This window comes from Centropristis striata, chromosome 15 (genome assembly GCF_030273125.1).
Source record: "Centropristis striata isolate RG_2023a ecotype Rhode Island chromosome 15, C.striata_1.0, whole genome shotgun sequence".
Classification (NCBI taxonomy): domain Eukaryota; kingdom Metazoa; phylum Chordata; class Actinopteri; order Perciformes; family Serranidae; genus Centropristis; species Centropristis striata.
The window spans coordinates 28,966,204-28,992,185 of record NC_081531.1 but is presented as its reverse complement, the minus strand read 5'-3'; the positions used below and the strand labels follow the sequence as shown (position 1 = coordinate 28,992,185).

At 38.3% G+C, this 25,982-nt stretch overlaps 1 protein-coding gene across 1 annotated transcript; it reads left to right on the top strand.

Annotated features, from left to right (window-relative positions):
* The first annotated feature begins 1,162 nt into the window (after positions 1 to 1,162).
* Positions 1,163 to 23,498, top strand: LOC131986563 (transmembrane protein 164). The gene is made up of 6 exons (XM_059351584.1): positions 1,163 to 1,952; positions 12,230 to 12,279; positions 16,330 to 16,396; positions 18,005 to 18,083; positions 19,010 to 19,110; positions 22,036 to 23,498. The coding sequence occupies exons 1-6, from the start codon at positions 1,515 to 1,517 to the stop codon at positions 22,240 to 22,242; spliced, it is 942 nt and encodes a 313-aa protein (XP_059207567.1). The 5' UTR covers positions 1,163 to 1,514; the 3' UTR covers positions 22,243 to 23,498.
* Positions 23,499 to 25,982: the final 2,484 nt, after the last annotated feature.

The following is a 25,982-nucleotide window of genomic DNA, read 5'->3' as shown; positions in this document are numbered from 1 at the left end:
TACTCAGCGTGTGGAGAAAGTCAAGTAATAGTCAGCTGGCTGAAGAGTTTAGAACAGAAACATCACCATGTCTGCAAAAATGTACTGGCAATTCATATCTCGGATGCAACAGAGCAAGAAAGTTAGAAGTTCCGGACTTTCCCTGAACGCACCACCCAAAACATCACGTGGGTTAGTTTTACTAGCGAAATATTTGTTTCCCTCATATTTGGCTGTCAGGTAGAGTACAACGTGTGATCCTTCAAGTAAGAATACTAAAATAATAATAATAAACCTTTTTTGTATAATGATTTAAAAGGGCACTCAAAGACACATCAAAAGAAAAAGAACAGCAAGCAAGATATCAGTATAACAACCAAACAGTAAAAGCAATAACAGAAAACAGAAACAACTAAAACAATGGAAAAGAGAAGGGGGTGCTTATGGATCACAGATTGGAGGCAGGTTTATAGGTAACATTCTCTCATTCTCATTCAGTGAAGGTCGAAAATACTAGATATGATTATTGCTAGATACTCGAGCCAATAACTGAGATGTAATCTAATTGTATATTTATTTTGCACACGAATTCAAATCAGCAAGCAAGAAAGCCGGCCTCTTTTATACTGAAAAAAATGAGTGACATTTACTTTAAAAAAGCTAGGCAAGTTTTTCCACACAGAAAGTGTTTGTAATATTTACTCAGGCTGTTTCAAAGTAATATTTATTTAATAGAACCACTTTTTTTTAATGAAAATACGCAAGTAAATTGCAGATTTACTGATGTCCCTCAATTACATTTTACTTGAAAATATCAATTAATTCAGCCAATGAACTGGTTTCGTGGATATTACTTTCAATTCATTTTCGATTCAATTTACATACAAAACTGAGGACACATAATAACAAACAATCACTAAGTAATGCACTACATGAAAAAACTGCTATTTAAAGTAAAAGCACTAAATTCATATTTCTTTGTAGAAGTTATATAGATGAATGAAATAATAATTACAGGGCCAAAAACATCTCTTTTTTTCAGTGTACTAAACTCTTGTAGTTAGTGAGAGTGTTTCTCGGACGCGCTGAGTAACAAGCACCACTGAATGTAGCACTCAAGGAGCGAACCAATGAGATTTGAGCTGAGCCTGAGAGGCGGGACTCGGGGATACACACACACTCCAGCTCAGCAAGGCAGGCTTGTTGCTAAGCTAGCTACCTATCCGGTGTTGCTAACGGACGCTAAGTCAACCTCCAGCAAACTGCGGTGTGGCTTGGTCTGACTAAGAGCACGTCGGCAGCATGATTGCTTCATATGATGCTGATTTGATTGATCACGTTAGTTAGAGATCATATGAGGGACGGTAGAGAGGACAGAGCACCAGCAGCAGCGGCTCCGGGTTCTCCTGCTGCTAGCCCAAGTTCCTCCTCTGCCTGTGGATGAGGTTTAGCTAGCTTTAACACACACCGAGGCGGTGGATACATGTCTACCTCTCAACCACGACAAGAACTACGAAAGGGAAATCTTGCAGTTCATGTTTCGCCAAGAAGTCGGTGTGGCGTCTTTTATTCCATCTTGTTCGTATCTTTTCCAACACGAGAAGAGGAATATGTCCAGATATAACATATACAGCCTGTTGGACTGGGTCTACGGAGGGGTGGACCCCAAGTTTGAAGGCAATGGGGGGCCCGAGTGTGCCGCTTTCCTCGCGCCCCAGCAGCGCATCAGCGAGAGCCTGGTCATCGTCCTCATCTCCCTTGTGGAGATCTTCGTGGCTCTGAAGAAAATCAACCTCTCCAAAGAGCTCAAAGTGGTCAGCAAAGACTGCACAAAGGCAAAGGAGGACAGTATGGGCAAGAACCTGTTGCTGGTCGCCCTTTGCATGACTTTTGGAGTGGAGGTTGGGTTCAAGTTCGCGACCAAGACTGTGATCTACCTGCTGAACCCCTGCCATGTCATGACCATGGTCCAGGTAAGGAAGAACTGTGTTTGGTAAGACTACGTGTACCTGTTTGCAACGTGGAAGCAACACCCATGATATGTATCTGAAGACACACTATTTATATCTATGATCAAATTGTTTGTAAAGTAATAGAGTAATAGATTTAAAAAGTAGAAATACAGTTTTCCATCACTTACACAGAATCATTGCACAAAAAGTACAGCAAAACACACACTATATTATATTATAGTAATCAAAAAGTAAATGGAAATAAACACTGAAATAACTATGTACAATATGAGTTTGTTCAATGAATATTCATCAACTAAAAAACTTTACATATTGACCAGACCACACCAATCTGTATGGTTTGGTTGGTATTTTATTTTAACTTTTTACTTCCTTGACATGCATGTCAACGTGTTTTTTTGAAACTTTTATTAAACTTTTATTATTATTATTTATATTTCAATTGTATTTATTTATTTTTTTTATTTTATTTAGTTTATTTCTAAGGGAAAATATAATAATAATACATTGCATTTGTATGGTGTGTATTTAAAGACATTACATAATAAAAGAACAAAAAATATAATAATATAAAAAACATAAATCAGTTTTAAAAAATGTCAGAATGGGAAACGTAAAAGCAATAAAAAGAGAAACAACCCAACAATGTGAAGAAGAGGGGAGTGTTTATGTATCACAGAATGAAAGCGGATTTATAGAGTTTTATAGGGTTATATCGGTTTATTAGACCTCACCCATCTACTATATAAGTGCAGGTCCATTCACACTGTGGTGAAACACTGGTTGGTATTTCACAGTGCTAACTTTTCCATTTCTTGGCATGCATATCAATATGTTTTTATTTGTTTGAGCCCTACAGAACTTCAAACTTTTATTCAACGTTTTTTTATTATGTATTTCTAAGGCGAACCTGGATGTAGTGGTATACACCTAAAGCTCATTTCCAAAAACAGTCCCTTGATGGGCATTCAAGTAATTATTAAAATAACTTGTTCAAGCTTAAAACTTGTAAAAAATTAAAATAAAAAACCAGTGCATATAATGATCAAAAACAAGGGCAACAATCAACAGACAAATACAAATCAATCAAACAGAATGCAAAAAATGATGGTGTTAACCCAGGTACAACAATAATGATTAATTGAGTCATGATTGCAGTTGTGGACACATTCTTACCAAGGTTTGACTGTTGGCATTTAGCTAAGTAGCAGACACACTGGTTGTGTTTTAATGTGGCCCCTATGATGTGTGTACACTATGTACAAGACAGTAAATGAGCAACAATCAGAGTAAACAGACGAGGTAATCCAGACAGAAAGCGCTGACTCGACATAAAACCTGTTGTTTCAAGTTCGAGGTATGCAACAAGAGCTGGGCGTTATCTGATTTGACACATAATTGTCTAGAACTGGAGGAGGTGAAGACATGAACAGCTGCATATAACTGTACAGAAAGCTTGTCAAGCTTGGTTGATGGTGCAGATTCACAATTAGTATCGGGCTCATAAATTATTTGATGATTGGGAGAAATGTATTTTGTCATGCATTATTCTGATACTGAAGTTGTAGCTGAAAAAGCCAAATTCTTTCCTTGGCTTAACAAGCACAGCATGTGGCTGAATGCACCTTTAAAGATGGTATTTAATACATTGATGTGTCTGATTTGGCAGATTATGTCAAAATATTGCATTTGAATTCTAGGGCAAAATGTCATATAAAAGTAAGGGCTAGTATTCTAATCAACTTAGTATAATAATTGGCATTTGTCATAAGAAGCAGGTGATTATTAAAATTCTGCATCCTCATAACAAGGGATTTAAAGAGATGTTCTGTTTCATTTAGCTTGAATCAGAGGTTACTGTTAACACAAAGCTCCTCTGTTCTCCCTGCTGCCAGGAGAATGAGCAGCAGCTACCTGCATGTTTCTGCTCCTCCTCCCTGTTGGCCGACCTTCATGGTACATGATTGCACAGCATGGGTCACGGCAACAGGTCACTGCAAACTCATGTACTTGTCATCCACATGATGTACTCTGATTATTTTAGATTACAGGGCGGGAGTGTGCTCGCTCGTGGACATTGATGAATAACTTATTGTGATGAAGAATTGACTGATGGTATCAAAATGTCCTTTATACAAGGAGACCAAGGTTAAGATAATCCACAGTTAGTCATGCTCGTTTGGCAGTTGAGTGTCACCAGGAGAGGAAATTGGGAAAAATAAAACGTTTTAAAAAAGGAAGAGGTGTAGCACAAGTAGGTGGAACTTGCGGTTCTTTTGTAACATTTCTATTATACTTTTGAAACAGGATATCAAAAAAGAGGAGTTATTTTTCTCAGTCGGGTGGCTCTGCAGGGATGGCCTCCAGGAGTTTATTTGTTGCAGGAAAAAAGAAGCCAGGAGCAAGATTCTGGAGATTGTCTGTACAATATGAGAAAACTAGTTTGAACATGAAGTGTGTTGTGCATTCTTGCTGTATCGAAGGTTGTGTTTGTGGCCTTGTTGCTGCACTCTTTTCCTGCAGATAATTTTCCAATAAGAGAACTGGAAACAGATTAAATATTTGCAAGCTTAGTGGTGGTGATTGTTCCAGGATGTTACTTTCTTCATGTGCTTATACTGACTCATTTTATAATCCTACTCCACCCACCATGTCTTCATTACAGTGGTGGGTTTACAGTAAATGGGTGTGGTACCTTTTTTTTAATCCTTTTGAAAATTCGACAGTTCATAAAGGCAGCAAAGATCCTCTTTTTATCTTATAACATAGCAACTATGCATCGAGAAAAAAGTGCAAGAAGTCCAGAATTGTGAGTGCATTTTACAGGCTGAAAAAATATATTCTCTTGTAAAGTTCCCATGATGCCTGGTGAGACGTGCAGAGTTGAGTGTTGCTGTAGCTGAAGCTACCTCAGTCCTTGAGAGTAATCAGCACCAGCATCCACTTCACCTGTGTGCAGAGAATATAAGCACTTGACTGTGTTGCTGTGCTGCAGCAGGTTGCTCTCCCTGCAGAGTTATTAAACAGCAGCCTGTTTGCTTGAATGCTTCATTAGCAGCGGCTTAATTTTACATAGTCTGTAGTGTCAATATTATTTCTAAACACAGATTACTAGACTGGGGTTATCGTAGACTACACACAAACTGCACAATCATTTTGGAAAACCTTGCTGTTAATTTAATATTAAACATTGAATGGAAATAAATTCCATATATTTAAGCAGCACTGCTGTCCCAGCTAACTAGCTGTAATAAAACTATGTGTCAGTGAAAAATTATGCTTTGTCATGCATAAAGAGGCTGTTTCAGTTGCCTCTTGAGATCAAACAGACATCAAAAGCACCAGGCGAGCGAGCATCACTCTGCACAAGGTGAGAGAGAATCTCTCCGGGGGTGAAGAGTTCAGCGTCTGATGACTGATGAGTCGCTGCCTCACATCTGACAACACTGATCTCTGTTATGTTTCGTACACATGGAACAAGAGCAGTCACATATTCACACTGACAGACATCCGACTGATTACTGACTGATCAATTAGCTGTCATGCATTTTCAGTTAAGTCCAATAGATGTGGCTGGGGCTCCATAGGCGTTAATTACAGATGCATGGACCTGCTGATATCATATTACTACCTTTCTAACTATAATTGACAGCTCACACAAACATTTTTGCAGCTTACAAAGAAAAATGTATTGTATGTACAGTACAGGCCAAAAGTTTGGACACACCCATCTCATTCAATGCATTTTTCTTTATTTTCATGACTATTTACATTGTAGATTCTCACTGAAGGCATCAAAACTATGAATAAACACATATGGAATTATGTACAAAAAAAGTGTGAAATAACTGAAAACATGTCTTGTATTTTAGATTCCTCAAAGTAGCCACCCTTTGCTTACTAGAATATGAAGACATGTTTTCAGTTATTTCACACTTTTTTGTTAAGTACATAATTCCACATGTGTTCATTAATAGTTTTGATGAATTTACAATGTCAATAGTCATGAAAATAAAGGAAACACATTGAATGAGAAGGTGTGTCCAAACTTTTGGCCTGTACTGTACATTAGGGCCAGACTGTCCTTTTTTTTTCTTTTTTTATTTCAGGGACAGTGTACATTGATGAGTCGAGTCAACCATAGGCTAATTTCCATCAATAGTCCATACCCAGATATTTAAAGCAACCTAAAAGCAGACAAATATAAACATATAGGCAACATGGAAAAAAATTGAATTACATAATCATATTAACATTAAAAGAGGAACCAAATTAAAAGTATACATGCAACGTTGTGGATTGTGCACTGATATGACTATGCAAAGGTACTCAGAAGGCTGCTTTCTTAAACAAATGACTTTCTTAATGAATATTTATAAATGCAGCTTCCTTTTTTTAAAATATGCCCCCAGGCACAACTGCCGCTGTTTCAGCTTGGAGATGCGTTCAAGTGGCGACAAGTTTGTTACCTTCCAAAGGCTCTTGTGGAGAAAATAAATATTCTTTTAGGACAGTAATATCTGCTGTCAAAATGAAACCTATTCCCTGTTTGTGAGTGCAATATTATGTTATTGATATTTAATATAAAGCCTAAACATAACAAGCCTAAACAAACTGTAAGTTAATAAGGCACTGTACACTTATGTTGAAGACCAGCCAACCCGACTCACTGCCATCACACTAAAGAATTACCTGCTGCAGGCATATAGCAACAGTCTACATCGGGTGAGTCAGACGAGGCTATGAATGATACATGAACAAACCCCTCTGTAAAATCAAAAAATAGATATAGGAATGACACTGGAATGTTTGGTGTAAGTAAGTGCTACAGAAGACTTTTTGAGTTATAGAAAGAACTAATTTTTAGAAAACAAACCTTTTTACAGATCTGTTTTGCATCTTGAAAGACACTAGGTGCTCATGATAACTAATGGATATCACCATGATTTTTTTTTTTTTTTTAAATCTACAGATGCAAATATACAATGTGTAATAAAATAAGCACCTAAATGTGTATTTTAGATGTTTTCTATCCAGTGTTTTGGTCTGCCCTGTAGTGTCTCGCCTTAAGGAGACAGGAGAAATGACTCATCGCCTCCTACAGGATCCTCCTGTGTGCTGGGAGTTTCCTTTTAATGCATGATGATAGGTAAGCTCTTTCCAGACACAGAGCCCCCTCATCAAGTGAACTTTTTTCCCTTGTACATCTTGCCAGGGGTCCAGTCTGACTGATCTTATAAACAAGGATAGATACGACATAGGCCGATGATAAATACAGCTACTGGCTCCAGAAACAATAACTCATCCCTCATCAGAACAGGCCTCTGCAGGCACTTCTGCAGCAGCTTTGAATGGATTTAATAAAACTTTAAAGTCCTGCTTGTTATTGCACTGCAGCAATGAACATACAGACTTTGTGCTTGGTGTTTGCACTATAGGTTGAGAGCTTGCCTATAAAATGAAGTACCATGCTGTTAACAAGCTGAGTGCAGCAAACATTCAGTATCAGTACAACAGACTTCAGTATCAGCATTATCTTTAAATATAACCACATTTATCAGCTGTAGCAATAACACCTAGCAGAACAGATTGTTGACTCAGTCTTGCAGATCACTATACTATATTACTTAATGACTCCACTTTTTTAAAGGACGTATGCCTTATCAGTAATGAGTTGTGTCAATCTACAAGTAGGCCATTGTTTATCTTTTTTTCCAGGGGTTTTCCTTCCCAGCTTGAAATGTTGTTATACAGTCACAGCTGTGCTTTTACTTTGAAATTGCTTTCCAACAATGCTCAATTAAAATTGACTTATATTTGCACTATATATAGCAACAAATTTAACAAAAACGAGTCAGCATTATCCATCATATAAGTCGCCTTTGACTACTTTTTCAGTTCCAGTATTTCATTGGCTATCTTCTAATATTTTTCTGGATGCAGGCATTGTGAAGTTCTGTGAGATTTCTTGGTTTGGAGGCCGTCACCATCTGGCATTATGCCTCAGCCTGCTGCGCCTCCAGATAAATTTATATCTGGGTTGTGAAATTAATGTGGAGAAACGACCATTAGAGGTAATTGTGTCTTTAATGCTGCAACAACACCGCCAAGGCTGGTTTGGCTCTCATAAATGTGATCATGCATGTGGATATAATCTGGGCCTGATTGCTTATTGGAGCTGCAGAAGCTTGTGAATTAAGAATTTGGTTGGCCATTGAGATGGTGACTGCACTGACTTGCATACTTACTAATCTTTGTTTGTTTGTTTTTAACATTCATTTCATGATAACTTAAGTCAACAAGAAGGTTTCTAGATGGTGTAAATGACTTTGCCATATACTTACTTCAGTGGAAGTCACTTCCTGTAGTTAAATCGCTCTTCGCTCACACATCGGAAGTGGCACCCAGAGTCGGTTATCACCAGGCCAGATAAGTGGGTCAGTGAGCTATGTTGAGCCTAGAGACACAAAGATGTCTCTCTTTAACCTGGTTAGAATGCAATGATACCTTTTGCTGCACACGCAACCCTGCTCTGAAGAAGTTTATGTTCAGTTTTGGATTGAAAAGAAGTTTCTCTTTGAAGGGAGTGAGTGTTCAGAGGCCCAACAGCTCTGTTAGCTTTCCCTGAACTTATTCTCTAAGAGGAATATATAGTCAGTGAGATTGTCAGCTGATGGAATACATTTATTATGCAAAACTTGTCCAGCCATCTCTTCCTCTCCTCTCAAACTTCCTTCGTAGTACTGAGCTCAGGTGAGAGCTCAGTGTTCCCTAGTTTAACCTATCTAGCATTTTCTTTAAATAAACATAGGAACCGAAATAAGCTTATCCTTTTTTATATATATTTATATTTATAGAGTAGTCACCAATTAACTGAAACTGAACAGTAATTATGTTTATTTGGCTATTTATTTTATTCATATTTATTCTTAATTTTCTCAGTTATGATTTATAGAGTTGGCTGACAGTGTAATGATAATGTTAAATATTATTTGGTAAAGTTTTATATTTGAGAAAGTAGCCCTCTGTGGTGAAAAATTGGTGCTATTAACTATTTTCATTCCAGCTCAAAAAAATGACAATATCGTTTGTCGGTATCAAAATCCGTATCTGCCTCGGTCTTAAAAATCTCATATCGATCAGGCTCTAATTCCTCATGTGGCTCCCAATAACTTCGGCATTGTTATTGCAAGCTAACCGGTGCTAACTGGCTAACCTTTGCAGCAGTTGTTGAGCTGGCCAGCTTCAGGCAGAGGACATGGGATTGGCTCCGCTGTCATGGAAAGCAACTTGATGAAATTTAAAGTTATGGTATAAGAATAAAACGTGACATAAAATTACTGTGCCAGTATGTTAAGGAAAATCCTCTTATGATATAAAAATGCATTTAAATAAGGGTTTTCTTTTTTGCTAAAATATAATAGATCCAAATAAACTGGACCACTGAACCCCCACTGTTGCCTGCCAGGCAATGTTCTTTTAATTTACCTCACTGTTTGGCTGACAGGTCGGCCTGGTGGTCCTATAAAGCTTATAAATCTCAGACTCTGTTTCTCCCTCTCTCTCTGTGCAGGCACCCCGCAGGCTATTTGGTGACATTAGTTCCTCTTCTTTTCCCTTTTGTTTATTGTGTACACTTTGAACAATCACACGCACACCACAGACACCACGTCCCATGCCTTTTGATGTTGTATACATAATTTGAAACCGTGTGTCCCACTTTGTCACAGCCTGAAGAGCCAGCCCGACACTGTAAGAATAACGAAATAATGTTTCGTAAGAACTGTTTTTTATTTTAGTGTTTCGTAAATTGATGGTTAATTTATATATATTTCATGCATTTATTGCTTTAATAATGTGGTTATTATTTTAACATTGAACACTTTGGGCTTCAGTATGAGAGAGGTGTGTGTAATTGGTTTGATGCCTCTGACATGAGACAAAGGATCTGTCTTTTACTGTTTTACAGCAGGAAGCCTAATCCCACACACACACATCAGTAAACAATGGTGCTGACAGTAATAATCCTTCTCATGAATTTACAAGGCCCAAAGAGGCACACCTGTCAGCTTTGGGAAATTTATATTCAAAAAGAGCATATATTAATTGCTCTGAAAAAACAAGAACATTTAAGAAGCATCTGTTACTTTGATTATTAAAAATGGATGTATTTAAAGTTCAAGATCCTGTTTTAATTAATCCTGCCCTGTGTGTAAAGTGCGTTTGTTACAGAATGTGTCCGCAAAACAAACTTCAGTTCTGTTCACTGTGCAGGTAAATGTGAGTTGATAGGTATACTGCAGATCAATCACTAAGACATATCCCCTGGCCAGTGGGTAGTTGTACAACAGATCTCAAGTAAATTGCTTTCTTGTAATTCTGTTTTCAGCCTTTGCCTTCCAGGCAGACCAACTCTTTCTTATGTCAGATGCTGTTTCGAACCAATCCATGTCTGCAGTATTCTCCAGGCCCAAACAGCACAGTCACTGAGCATAGATGGGATGTATAACTGGGTTGGCGATCCACATTATAAGCAATATTATAAAGCCCACATGTTCATATGGAAGCTATTGAAAGAGGAAATGAAACAATTGGAAACCAATTTTAAACTGGCTTCTCTTTTGTTTTTAAAATGTAAAAAAAAAAAAAGGCATGATGAATAAAATATCAGCAACCCTTTCTTGAAGCTGTGAATAAAATCTTGTTGGAAGTTTGGGTAAATGATTTGTGATTCGACTGTAAATTTAACTGGGACTCATAAGTTCAAGGTTTAAATTTTAACAGAGTCCTTATCAAGGTGTGACCAAAGCATGACCAAAGCACATCAGTCCAGGAAAGAGTCCATGCTGTTTTCTAACACAAATTAATTGGCTGTGTCCAAAATGTTATACTAACATGCCATTTGGTACGCTAAATCAGTATGAGACTCTTTAGTACGTCTGAAACCATTATATAAAGCCATTAGTATGTGCATTGCATACTAATTCTGATTTAAATATTATAGCATGTAAACAAGTACAAGTATAGGATTTCACTTTGCTAGGCATAGTTTAGAGTTCTTAAACCAGGAAGTAAGTTAGCATTTTAGCGCCCTGGGGTCTAACCTTTCAAAGTCAATGAGGATTTTGAATGGGTTTGTGGTTGGATGCCTGAATTAAAGTCTGTGGTTTAAACAAGCTTAAAGTATATTCATGTTTTGTTGTACGACATAAAATACGTTAGTATATCCCCCCACTTGGGAATTTCGTTTCTATTGAATGTCATGTTTTTCAGTGCTCTTGCCAACTTTTGTAGTTTGTAGATTAATTAGGTTAATAAACTATTTATTAGGCTAGGCTTTCACTAGCTTGTCAAAACCGCTGGTTAGCTTTTCGAAGATGTCTGAAGCATAACGGTAGTGACGTAAAAGTCATGTGGAGTAGTTCGCTATAGCATAATGTAAGCATACTTCTGTCGGCTGCATTGACGTTTCAAAAATAATAAAAGTGGCCATGTGTGAAAATTATCCTGCTGAACAAAACATGTCAGCATCAAACGTGTGTTTGAGCTTATTTCCTGCAATGATCCAAAATCAAATGCAGAAATCCCATAGGGGAATTTTCAATAGACCCCATGTCGATGCTAACTCTGTGTTGGCCTACAAAAGTATGTAATTTCGTTTCCTCCCTATGGACACTTGAGGTTTATCACGCTTGCTATGGAAGCTCTTCTGTGTGCATGTTCTTCTTGTGTCAGCGTGGGTTCTCTTCAGGTTCTCCAGCTTCCTCCATGCATACCACTGTTTATTGAATCATTATTAATAATGAAGCCAAAACATCTCGCTCGCCCCCTGGTGGCTGGCTGCAGTATAATAATAAACCCCTCCCCCTCCATGTTAGCAGATGGGAGATGGGCAGAACTAAAAGAAACAAAAAAAACATGTCGGACTAAATTTTCCCAAGTAGGAGTTCTGTCATTAAAGGTAGCTTCAATCGTGCTGATGTTCAAGTGTAAATTTTCCTGAGAATTTTGTTTTCCATTAGTTAAATGGCTGTCTGATATCTGCATTTTGTTTTCTTATTTAAAGCAAAAAGCACTGCCTGTGGGCCGCTCTGTTCGAGGTGTCTGCTCTTATTATATTACTAAAAACTTGTTAAGGCAATTTGTTCATTTTCTTTACTTACAGCACTGAACGCTTGGAAGCTCTTGAAACATTCAAGCTGTTCCATAATGACTGTGAGTTTAATGTGATAATGTGGTTCCTCATCTCTCTCTCTCTCTCTCTGTTTTGTAAACAGATCTTCCTGCTGGCCTGCCCGCCATGTAAAACAGCAATGGTTGTATTTAGGTGAGTATATTTACCCCTGACTCATGTCTTTCTTTGGTGTTATCGTCTGTGAAGTTGAACAATGTGTTTTAGCAATGTAGATTGGTTTACTGCTAATTGTAAAAGGTTACCACTTACAGTTTCTTGCATCATTTAGTCTTCCATGTCGAACTACCATGGGAGGTACAATCCTGAATGCCATATAAAATGACTGGGCAGACGGACCCAAATTAAATCTGGGTTTTATTGTCATATAAAAGTAACTGCCACATTGGTTATTATTACTTGTAGTGTTTTTATTGTAATGAATTTTTGGAGGTTTATAGTCTGTCATCACAACTGTTTTGGTGTAGGCAGTTCATTTTTTTTTCAGGAGACAGTGTTCCTGCCAGTGGGGGAACACAAAGTTGGAGTTTCTCATAAATAAATACAAGCACGGTCACTTTCTGTGGCCTTAGCTCTCGGGAGTTACATAGTGAGCAGCTGTAGTGAGTGGAAGCAGTTTTCCCAGGGCACTGTAGCACTGTGTTACCTGAAATAACCATAAAGTCGCCAACTAGGGCTAAAATTGGGAGTTTGAGAGGCTTTATGAAATGCTTTCTTGAAAAAATATCTCATCTTTGGAAAACATAATACTCAAGTAAGTCCCTTCTGAAATATGATATATTTTCATCAGGCCAAGATATTCTTCCTCATAGTTGATGAGTTTATATAATCATATATAAGAGTTTCCAATGAGTGTGACCTTGCCTAAGCTGTAAGCATTACACTCGTCGCCATCTTTCTTTTCGTCCGTCTGCATCTTGGTTTCGGAAAAACAGGGAGCAGACCATATTTGGACTGGGGAGGAGCACTATACGCCCATCTACAGCCGCAACCTGACTGCACGTGGCTGCTAGCTATGCGTGCGAAGCCGCTGCTAATTCATGTTAACTCTAACTGTAGCATTAACTGGAATGTAAAATTTCTCTAGCAAAAAGCAAAAACAAAATGTACGTTGCTTACCTGAAATAATGAACAGCGACTCCTTGGAGTGTCTGTTAGTCCAAGCAAATGCTGGACAAGACATTTTTAAATTAACAAAATGTTCAAAAAAACTGTCATTAAGTGAAACAGTGTGAAAGGGTCAAGGTTATGAGACAAAACCAGAAATGCTCCATTTTTATTTATTTTTTACTTTATTCACACAGTGCTGTGGGTGTGCTTTGCTTTTCTTCTCTTCTGATGGCTCATCTAGTCAATTAAAGATAGCCAACCCCAAATCATACGATTCTTTATCTTCTATTTTCTTCCAAATTGGACCAAATATTTACACAATTCACATCATGTTGAGGAAGGTTTTTTATAGTTTCATATTGTTGTCATGAGAATTTTTCTGAGGCAATAAATCAAGTGAGAAGTTGACTAATTTTGTATTGAGATAGATAGGACCAAAATGCTTCTGCAACTGTCGCCAGCGACCCCTTCCAAACAAGACCCGCCCTGCCACACTAGGATTGGTCAGCGCGTTGCCTTACGTTCTGCGTCACACAGTGTCAAGACGCTTCATTGGATCTTCTTGTCACTTGTGGAAGAAGCTAGCAAAATGCATCTGCATTGTTCACAAGTGGTTTATTAACTACGATGAAACCTGCATGATACGTGTAATTATAAGTTAATCCTGTCCCTAAAGTTACCATCACTTTTGCTAATCAACCAACTGATCAAAAACATTTACCATTTTCCCACAAATCCACATTAAATTTAACAAATCATAAGTTTCTCCGCTGCACCACGGGTGTCAAACCCACAGACACTGTATCTATGCAGAAGTTCCTTAAGTTGCAGAGTAAAACAAAAACACTTTTCAAGGCTCCCAACACTCACAGAAAGAAGAGAGATAGATGGTAGATGTGTGAAAAGCTCAAGTCCATCACCGAATTCTCAAGTCCAACACATTAATAACGCACAAATGACCTTTTAAGCATTTTTAGGATTTTGTCCATCCAAAGCAAAGGCAACAAATCACAAGTTTGATTGGGATGCATTTGATACTTCCTTCTCTTTTTTTCTCTCTTTTCTTTGTGAACAAAGCTCAGTGAATGTATTTCAGTAAGATTTTCAGAGAAAATGAAGTAGTGTTTAGTCTTCTTCATGCATATATGCAGCTCCAGCTTTTATATCAGTCGAACCGTGATGTGAAAATCAACAGCTTGAGAGGAACAAACACTCAGCACCAGCATCTGTATTCAAGATTGGGAGACCACCTTTTGCCTTTAGACAAAAGTACCCGGCCTTCTACTTGGTTTCCGCTCCTTTCATTACTGTGCAGACAAAGCATTGCGTGAGAAGCAAACATATAGCATTACCTGGTTACAGCAGAATTACATCGGAGTCTTCATGCATTCAAGTTCAGTCTGCTAGGTGCTGGCACTCTTAACACTCGCACATAAAATTAGTATTGATGACAAGAAATGGAAATATTTAAACATTAACTAAATTAATTGAAGGAAGCATACTGCATTCACTTTAGGAAGAACATTTTTTCTAAATGATTGAGATTATAATATCCCAAGAAAATTAGAAAAAAACATTTTTTGTTCTATTCTATTTTTTGTGTTTTTTACAGGGGTTTTTTTTTTTTTAGGAACCGTTTTATCAGAGTTCTGAGATAATGATCATGTTAATTCAGAAAAAGATTTATTTCTCAATTGAATGCATTATGATAAATAATATTTATAAACACCTATTTTCCACATTGTAACAGTATATATTGACCTTCACTTACATTATGCTAAAGATTTTGTATATATAATTTTAAAATAAAAACAAATACACCGGCAAAGGTTGCTAGTGATCAATAGATGCGGTGAATTTGACTTTGAATGAAGCAGACTGTTTTTCCTAAAAGGACCGGAGGCCTGCAGAGTGACAGCTGGACTCACTTGAACTGACAATCCTACAGCACTGCTGTTTTCTCAGTGACCTTGGCTGTCACAACAGTTATTTTGGCTCATTTGACAAAAGGAGCAGTCACATGAGATAGATGTCGGTCCACTCTTTGACTCACAAGATCTTGGGCTTTTGTACTTACGGAGGGTCGTAGAGTAATTGTTGGGTAAAAGAAATGTGCAGAAGTTAACTGAACGGGCGTCACACTCCCCTGCAGACAGAGAGTGTGTGTGCTGAATGGTGAGTGAGATGGTAGCAGCAAACTTCAGACGAGACTAAACCTAAATTTATACTTTTTTTTCAACAATATTTTACAGTTATGGATATACAGACAATTGTTGTAGTTTACAGTATTCCAACCGCCCTTACCCCCACCTTACCCTCCCATCTACCCCTGTTTTGACCCCTCCATTAATACATAGATTACATAAAAATAAAAAATTAAGATAAAAGGAGAGTCTAGCAAACAGATATTAGGTAATACAATAAAAGAAAACAAAAGTAAATAAATTAGGAGCAATAACAAATAAAACAACCCAAATACAGTAAAAATAATAAAATAAAAATAACATTTAGAAATATATATATATTTTCCAGTAACAGTTAAACAGTTGAACAGACTTTATTTACTGACCATGCGAGCCTTTATCTAATTAAGAGCTACTAGTTGACTACTAAAGAGGTGACAAAGTGAGAGAGGACTAAATGTATACTTATAATGAATGAATACCTGATTTGTCAGAATCATGATTGAACATTTGTGTGATTTATTAATGGATGATCGACATATCACATGTCACGTATACTGTATTAAGAAAATAGACTAATAACCAGAACAGTTTTCTCACAATCAACTCTCAAAAGAAAAAGAGACAGCTGTTGCTAAGAGCATCAGGGAGCACTCTGATTGGCTTCCAGTAACCTAGAATATAATCTACACTGTGCTCCACCTGTTCCTCTGTGCTTATATCTGCACTAATTCGAACTAATATGTCAATAAAGCTATTATGCGTGCAACGGGAAAAATATTTTTTCCTGGAAGACTGGGGCAGATGTGACTGAAGACATGAGGGTTATCACATCTTTTTGAAATGTCATTTTTTATTGTTGGCTTATGTTTGTTTCCCTTTGTGTTTTCAGGCTGCAGGTCCACATGCTGAACGGTGCATTATTGGCTTTAATGTTCCCTGTAGTCAACACCAGACTGGTGAGTAACCTGTCCTGGAAAATCTCCATCAAAGTCCTGATCTTATTCAGAAAGGTTTCCTCTCTCGTCTTCTGTCTCTGAGCTGTCTTGTTCACAATCCATATAGCTCATGTTTTATGAGAGTCGCGCAGGTTTTATCCCTGAGCTTTGATATGTTTAGGGTGACTACTTTGTAAGGTTTCTATCCTCCTTCTCAAAAATGTGACATTAATATAAATGTTTAAATAAATGAATTTCCTTGATCAGAGCGTGGTCGTGCAGAATAAATTCCTGCATGCAGAAGACAAAATGTCGGGCTCATGTGACAGAAAGTTTATTTGATGATGAAAATCTGAGGGAATCAATTCAGATCCGCTTGAAAGGCGTGGACCAGATGCAGAAGATAATGCACTAACTTTAAATTAAATTTGCCTAAATTAGATCAAGTTTTGACAGTTTGAACATGAAATATGATTCTTGTGAACAATTCATACCGAAGGGAAGCGAAGGTTTTCTGGCATATCTCCATTTCCGCTTATAGATAAAGAACTTGTTTTTAACAAGGGGAGTATTGTGGGGCTTTTCTTTTTCTTTATATCATTATACAACGTGTCATTAGTCAGCGTGCCCTTCAAAGTAGTTGTAACAGCAGATTTACCAAACGGAAATGTGAAGAATGCACACTAACCAGTTTTAACATTAACAAACTCAACTGAAGAGCATCATATTGTAAACATCTTTATATTAAAATAAGCATTTTATACAATTTGTGTGTTGAAACATGTTAAAAAGTAATTGTTCACATTTACAGAGAATATTTAAATAACTTTTATTGGTTAAAAAAATAAATGATCTGCAGTTTCCTTTTTCATTAAAGGACAGAGGAGGCTTAAGTAGTCCATTGTCTTCATATTTCTCATTTTATTATTAATATTGTGCATGTTCTTTTGTGGGGCTGAGGTGCTGATCCGAGGTTAGCTTTGGCCCTCTGTATTCATGCTCCCTCATGACTTTATCTCACAGACAGTAGAATAATGGATGAAAATGAGTCAAAACATCCCTTGCTTCTGGACTATTGTTTTCCAGCAGCACTAGCAGCTCCTGCAAACCGAGCACAGACTGCAGCCAGCTCTGGTTATTAATGCTGGTCTGAGGTCAGCACATAAGAGAACTGTGCAGAGTGCAGGAAGTATTGAACTGATTTTACAAGTTTGAGACTATATATGAATATCAATCCCCAAATGTTGACACACTTCTTTGCCTGTGCGTAAAAACAACAAACAGTGTCTGCTTAATTTTGTTGCCTGTACATCTTCCGCCGCAGGCTGAAGACCTATCTCTTCCAACAATACCTCGGTTAAGTCATGGCCACCTAACAGATATATTTAAAAAAAAAACTCTTATTCTTTTCTCTTCTTTTCTTCTTTAACATATAGCACTCCTTTAGCAATGACAGTTAGCTCTCAAAGTTATGTACTTACTCGATTCCTATGGTCTATGTCTAGTACCATCAGGTTGAATGCACTTATTGTAAGTCGCTTTGGACAAAAGCGTCTGCTAAATGACATGTAATGTAATGTAATGTAATGTAATGTTGTAAAGATTAGAAATTGTTTATTCTCTCCTCAGCTACCATTTGAGAAGGAGATCTACTACATCCAGCACTCCATGCTGTACCTGGTGCCTCTCTACCTGTTCAGAAAAGGAGGTAGGTGTTGATCTTTAGTTAACCTGGGTTATATAATGACATCTTCTAGCCTTCAGTGGATTCCCCTTTTGTTGATGATGTTTGAGTTGCAGTAGATACCTGCTCTGTCTTTGTCTGTTCAACCATGATGCTTATTACTGCTCACGTAAGTGGCACAGTTATCTGTTCACTCTAAACAAACATCTCTTGCTTGTGACAACGTGAGGGCATGTCTGTGTAAATTGGGAACCGGATTCTGCTGATTTTGAGACGCCCTTAGAGTATTTACCGCGAGTTCCCTCAGAGTCACTTAGGAAAAAGCTAGAAGACAGACACTTGTAATGTGGAGCTTCTGGGTGTAAATATGTGGGAAGAGCTGTAAATTGGTGAAAAAGAATCCACTTGTTTAATTGACTTTTCCTGACTAATGAAAGGAGCTTCTAAATATCTAACCTGTAAATACGACAAACTACAAACTTGTAAGGACGAGTTAGATTCCAACAACTTCTTACATCCACAAGGTTTGCATCTGTCTAAAAAAGTAGATTTAATCTATCGAAGTCAGGTAAGTGTCAGAGATTCACCTGGTGTGTAGCACAGTAATCAAACCTCTTAATGTCGTGTCTCATTGTTCATTAGTAATGCAACAATGGAGCCTCACAAAGGAAGCATTCATTGTTCTAGTTAAACTGACATAATCTGTGTGCCTTTTAAGTCTTCCCCTGGTAGTACTCTTGCAAATGCCAGCAGTGAAGAAACAGGAAAAGCCAGTTTGACACCGCATCCTGTTACAGGCTGTGCTGTTGCACGGTGTACTATCTGACTGACAGAAACACAGGGAAGTGAAAGGGTTAGGGGGCCAGAGTTGGCACGACAACACGCATTCTTTGTGCGTTCTCTCTCTTTAAAGTTGTTTCACATGTTTTACGAGTGATTTCTTCTTGCAGGTGTGTACAAGCCTGAGCCTCTGGGGGACATGTGGTGGGCGCTGCTCTCCACCGGCATTCTGTTCCTCTACCACTTCCTCTTCTTGCAGCTCCTTGGCCTGGTAGGATGGAGCCCCCTGCTGGGCATTACATGAAACTACACTATGCAAAATATGTCAGTGTAGCGATCGCACCATCACTTGTGACACTGGTTTCATTAATGGGGAGAATAAAAGGCAATTTATACAAACTGATTTACATATTTACTTATTTATTTTTGCTTTTTACATTTTTTTAACTTATTTTATTAATCAAACTAATGAACCTACTTATTTACATCTTTATTATTACCATTCACTTGAATATTTACTCATCCCTCTCACCTCCTCCCCCTCCTTCTCACACACACCTGCACATTCCTCTGATTGCAAATATTCATGCCAACACACTGACACAACACACTCCTAACCATGCACGTTCACTATACTACACCATGTGGATCCATCATGTTTAAATCATGACATCTGTTCCTTATGTCTTGTGTCAATATCCTTATGTGTTTTTACACCTTTGTTTACCCAGTTTGTCACTTGTTGTGTCACACTGACAAAAACAAACAACCATAGACGTCTGTTCAACAGGAACACTTTGAAATATAATGCGTCAAAAATTTTGTTGAAGCTCACAACTCATGCTTAGTCGACATCCTTCTAATAACTTTAAAAATAAGAAGCACAGTCTAGACAATGAGTACTTATCTGTTATACACATACGAGTCCATGAATTAATTCACATGCATGTGCACACATCTATAGAAAGAAGACATTGCCTGCACATGCTACCTCAGCAGGTCACACACAAGTCACTACCGGTTTGAAGGACCTGTAAGGCCAGAGCAAGGACAAATAGACTCAAGAGTTTCTTCCCAAGGGCTATTTGCGCATTAAAAACACGCCTACCTGCTACCGAAGTTACAGACACACTGAAACTCTAGCACTCGTGCTGCTACTTGCTATTTAACTATTTTACTGGGGGTTTTACACTCACTCACGCTGCTTTTTGTTATTTTACTGTAGAAACATACTTCCATATCATCCCAGCTTTTGCACATTTTCTACTGTAGGCTTGAATACCCTCCTATGACTGCTATGCATTGCTGTATTCAAGATTATAGAGCATTCTAAACCCACTGTGCACTTTATTGCCATTATATACCAATATACAGTTGCAATAAAAGCTTTCCAATCTAAATGGAGTGCTCTTATATAGTGCTTTTATCCAAAGCGCTTTACACTACAGGCTGTGCTCATTCACCCGTTCACACACACATTCATACTGGTGCCACCTGCCATTGGGAATTCATTCATACACCAATGAACACAGCATCGGGAGCAATTTGGGGTTCAGTATCTTGCTCAAGGATACTTCGACATGTAGGCTGCCATGGTCAGGGATCAAACCACCAACTCTCCGATCAATGGACGACTGCTCTACCAACTGAGCCACAGCCGCTCTATTCTATACACATACTCTCATTCACACCTGTGTGCATATTAATTCAGTCCTTTATTTGAACAGGTAGCCCTGTAGACCTGCTTACAAGGCTAAATGTAAACAGTTTAAATACAGACACACAGAAGATTTAGACACACAAGTTTCTCAGTAAGAAAAGCTGTTACAAGTGGAATTGCAAATACTACTTTCTTTAGGAACATAGTTCTTGAATCCAGTTTTTCCCAGTGAGTGAGGAATTTATCACCTGTGAAAAAGCACAGTGCACTGTGATACACAGGCTTAAAGGAGGGAGACTCGTGCATATATACAGTATCATAAACCTTTATTTATAGAGCACTATGCATACAAGAGATGTAGCTGTAAGTGATTATAAACATTTACAATAAAAAGACAGTAGAGGAGAAAGTGTGAGAAGTAAAACAACATTAACTATAAGAAAAATGACAGAATTTTAAAATATAGAGATATAAGTCTAATTTCTTAATTATTATTAATTTTAATATCTAGATTTTTTTTCCTTTTTGGGTGGGCGTCAATGTTTGTGAGTGTCAGTAAGGGTCTACATGTGACCTCTTCTTTTCCTTTTTGCTTCTGTATTCTTATGATTTTTTAGAACTCAGTCTTATTCCTGCAGCTGGTTACATTAAAATTAATATCCTGTTCTGACACTTGCAATTACTTCGTTCTCACTGCACATTGAAATAAGAGGCAACAGCATGAGTGAGTCATATTGAGTTGAATACCAATTATTATAAGTACAAAACAGCTACAGTTTAAAAGCTACTTTCCGAGGTTAATAGAGGGTGAAAAAAGAGACGAAGAGTCAGTATTTACTGCAGTGCTGCTGCATTGGTTTGCATAATGTTGGAAGGTGTTTGTCCTGTTTTCCCCACCCACTGTGGATATTAAAACAACTATAAGCAACTTTTATGTTTGCATGGATTTTGGCGGCCCCTGTGGCCAAAAGTGTTTACATGAGCACCACCACATCGTGTCATAAAGATCTTCATCTGTCGAGCATGTGCATTTGTTTTGGAAGAGAGATGCAGCTAATTTTAGACCTATTTTAAGCCAGAGGATAGGCACTAAGAATAACTATATAGAAATAGCTTCAATCTTCCAGCAATGGATTCGTTTGCTTATGTAGATCATATAGCAGCATTCCTGATAAAGTCAGTTTCATAACCACTAGAAAAAACTCCTTGTGGTATGTTTAAATATTCATAAAAACCCTGATAATCTGAACTCTGAGTAAGGTTTACATGGTTATAAAATGCAATCAGTGACAAAATTTAGTGAATCATTCAGCCATCAAATAATGAGTAGTTGAGGATTTACAGGCCATGAACTCATCAGTCAGTCAATTTGGTGATAGTTGGAGCAGAAATTAATGATTATAAAGATATGTACAGTGAAGTGAACCATGCCATTCGGCAAAACCTTATTATCCAGCTGGGTAGTAGTTATTATTCAGATTGCTATTAGCATCATATTAGGACTTACACAACTTGTTTGTCTTTGTTCCCTTCCAGGTGACTGAGGTCAACCTGAACAACATGCTGTGCCCGGCCGTGTCCGATCCCTTTTACGGGCCTTGGTACCGGGTGTGGGCCACGGGCCACCAGACCCTGCTGACCCTCCTTCACGGGAAGGTGCTCACACTCCTCTCGCAACACACAGGCTCCGTGTGCAGATGCCTGTTGGACACACTCCGACTGCGCAGCAAGAAAGTCGACTGAATGTCCACGTGGATGCACACAGACCTAGCCTTTCATTCTAAATGCCTGCTCTTATCATGGAGATTTTTTTTAAATTAAATCATCATTTTAATGCATCTTTTAAGACTTCCCATCTGTTTTTTGTTTTTTCTGAGACAAGTAAGCATTTCAGGGTCAGTGAATCAATGTGTCATTTATTTAGTGTTGTAGTTGGCTTGCATACAAACTCGCATGCACAAACGAGAGGCATTTGAGGGCTGTTAGTTTGCATTGTGGAGCTGGACAAAATAAGCCTTTTTTTTGGGAGAGGGGGGTACAATTTCCAGAAAAATGTAAATGAATTTGTGGGAGATTTCTCAAGCTGCCTTTTTGTATATGTAAAGTTTCAAGGACAGGAAACAGAGTCACCTAAATGTCAGTACTGACCTGCAGTTGTTACACTTTCAGTTCTTTATGTAGTAGTTATGCTAGATCATTATGTTAGTGAGTAAAGCTGCCATTTTATTTGTCTCAAGTGCGTTTTGAAACAGATTGTGAATGTGAGCTGTTGTAACATTGCTTGTTTATAGTCTGAGGATTTTTGTTTGTCATGTATGATCACCTCTAACTGTTGTCATGACTGAAAACAGAGTTATTTATGGCGTCCCTCTGTTCCCACTTTACAACACACATGTACAGGGTATAAAAACATATTAGTGGCCTCTTTGCGTTTCTGTCTCCAGCCCGTTCAGATCATTCCAGTTGTGATAATCAGGGGACATGAGGATGCTTTATGTGCTGAGACTCAAAGTGATGAATGAGGATTTATGGATCTACACTGGGGTGTTATTGTTATTACCTCTGCCAAGGAGGTTATGTTATTGTCTGTTATTTTGTTGTGATATTGGAACATACTCAGTGGGATATAAACTTCAGTGCGTTGAATGAATGTGCTATTTGCCAAGATGGAAAATATCTTGACAAAATATGTATCTGAGCTGGAATCATGCATCATGACACTTGAATAGAATTTCTTGCTTGATTGAAATGATTGCATCCGAAGATCTGCATGAAGTCACTTTGGGTTATTTATTGACGACCCATTAGAAAGAAAGTATTAACCAGTTTTGGCAATTAGAATATTTCAGTCATGGTTTATATAATTTCAAGTGTTAGGGGTGTATGTATTACTGTAGCATATACTGTACTTCACTGTAAAGAAGGGATAAGACAAACTTTTGTATTTCTATCAGTTCGAGTGTATGTGCTGTATTGACAATAAAAGTGATTTCAGTTGACCAAAGTTGTCATTGTGTATATTTAACATTTGCTTTTCTTATCCTCTCCAGGATGAATGTTTAGCATTTATCTATAAAACACTTCCAGATTAAACAAGCATGGTATATGTTAATTAGTGAGCTTTAAAGGTGCTGATAGGAGGATTATGTTAAACTTTTAGATTGAGCCGACTAGTTGTTGCAGGCTTTATGCTAAGCTAACCAGCTGCTAGCCCCAGCTTCATATTTACAGATGGCTGGTATTAATCTTCTCATGAAAGTGATTAAGCTTAATCCTCTGAAATGTCAAACTATTCTTTAAATAATGGGTCTTATATGTGGTATGTGTGGTCAAACCACATACTGAAGCCAAGCCAGGTCTTATGTTCGTAAGATTTATAGGGCACATAATGGGACATGACAAAGGGTCCTGTGTTCCCTAGCTCTACATGTGTGCCCATCCAGGATCCTTTGATCCCCTGTTAGACATAATGCACTCTCCCTGGGTTCTATGTTTCCAAGGTCCTTTGTTCACAGAATCCTATGTTACCAGGGTCCTATGTTCTCAGGGTCCTATGTTCACAAGGTTCTATGTTACCAGGACCCTATGTTTCCAGGGTCCTATGTTCACAAGGTTCTATGTTACCAGGACCCTATGTTTCCAGGGTCCTATGTTCACAAGGTTCTATGTTACCAGGGTCCTATGTTACCAGGGTCCTATGTTCTCAGGGTCCTATGTTACCAGGACCCTATGTTTCCAGGGTCCTATGTTCTCAGGGTCCTATGTTCACAAGTTTCTATGTTACCAGGACCCTATGTTTCCAGGGTCCTATGTTCACAAGGTTCTATGTTACCAGGACCCTATGTTTCCAGGGTCCTATGTTCACAAGGTTCTATGTTACCAGGACCCTATGTTTCCAGGGTCCTATGTTCACAAGGTTCTATGTTACCAGGACCCTATGTTTCCAGGGTCCTATGTTCACAAGGTTCTATGTTACCAGGGTCCTATGTTACCAGGGTCCTATGTTCTCAGGGTCCTATGTTACCAGGATCCTATGTTCTCAGGGTCCTATGTTCACAAGTTTCTATGTTACCAGGACCCTATGTTCACAAGGTTCTATGTTACCAGGACCCTATGTTTCCAGGGTCCTATGTTCACAAGGTTCTATGTTACCAGGACCCTATGTTACCAGGGTCCTATGGTACCAGGAGCCTATGCTCTCAGGGTACTATGTTCTCAGGGTCTTATGTTACCAGGATCCTATGTTCTCAGGGTTCTATGTTACCAGGATCCTATGTTCTCAGGGTCCTATGGTACCAGGATCCTATGTTCTGAGGGTCCAATGTTACCCAGCTCTACATTACACATGAGGGGAACCTGAAAAAGATACTCCCCAGCTCTATTATGTGCTTAATAAGACATGAGTTAGGGTTAACGATTAGGGTTATGGTTAACTGGATGATATCTATGAATTATTTTAACTTGGAACAGGTCAAATTTGACTTGAACGCAATAGGAGGTTAATGTGTGTAAACAGAATACTGAACTGGGGAACATTGGATCCTGGGTACACATACTCCTAGCTAATGTGTTGCCTGACTCTTAAAACCTGAGCATTTGTAAGGGGATGCACTGTCCTCTGTAAGGCCAGAGAGGGTAAGAAGTGCAGTGTATCGACTGAAGTGAGCTGCAGAGAGTTTTCAAAGGCTTGTGGCACTCTGTCATTGCCAACAGTCACGAAAGGGGGGTCGATCTTAAACTGCCACAGTGGCTGCAAAGAGGCCTCAAGGTGAAGGAGGATTAAGTAATATATGTTGAAACATGCTGCTATTTTCAAGTAGTTGTTGTAGATGCAGAAATATAGAGCTCAGGGAAATCTTGGCTGTGAAATGAAGTTGATGTGGTTGAACTGTTATTTGAGAGGAGAGAAAAAAAAATGAAGCAGAGAAGCGTCTTTACTTTGTGTTCAAGTAGTTCCCTCTCTCTTAATGTCTAATAAAATAAACAGAGTTGATGGACATCATTCCACAACAAAAGGTTTAGGTCCATTCATTTATCAGTATAATTTATCCAGACAGATGGAGACCCAGGTGCCGACTCGGGGGAGAATGTAACATGCTGGGTTCGTGTGTGGTGTCATACAGGCAACAGACTGAACCATTTAACTATCTCTGGACACTTAGCCCTGAATATCATGTAACCAGCAGCAATGTATTTTCAGACTTCTCCTGACTTGGTGCTTTCGGCAGAGGAACTGGCAGGGAGGCAGGCCAGGCACGTGGGGATCCTTATTACAGTCACAGCTTCACCCAAGCCATGTGTGCAGCTCAACATGACCATAGCTGTCAGGTTTGGTACCAGTACAAAGGACATAAGGACACTATTAAAATCTAAAAGAAAATGTATTCCTAAAAGCTGGATTCATACAAGTGATGCAGTCACAATACTGATTAGATATTCTAGACTCCGGATGTAACTTATGACTGCATAAATTATTACTGCAA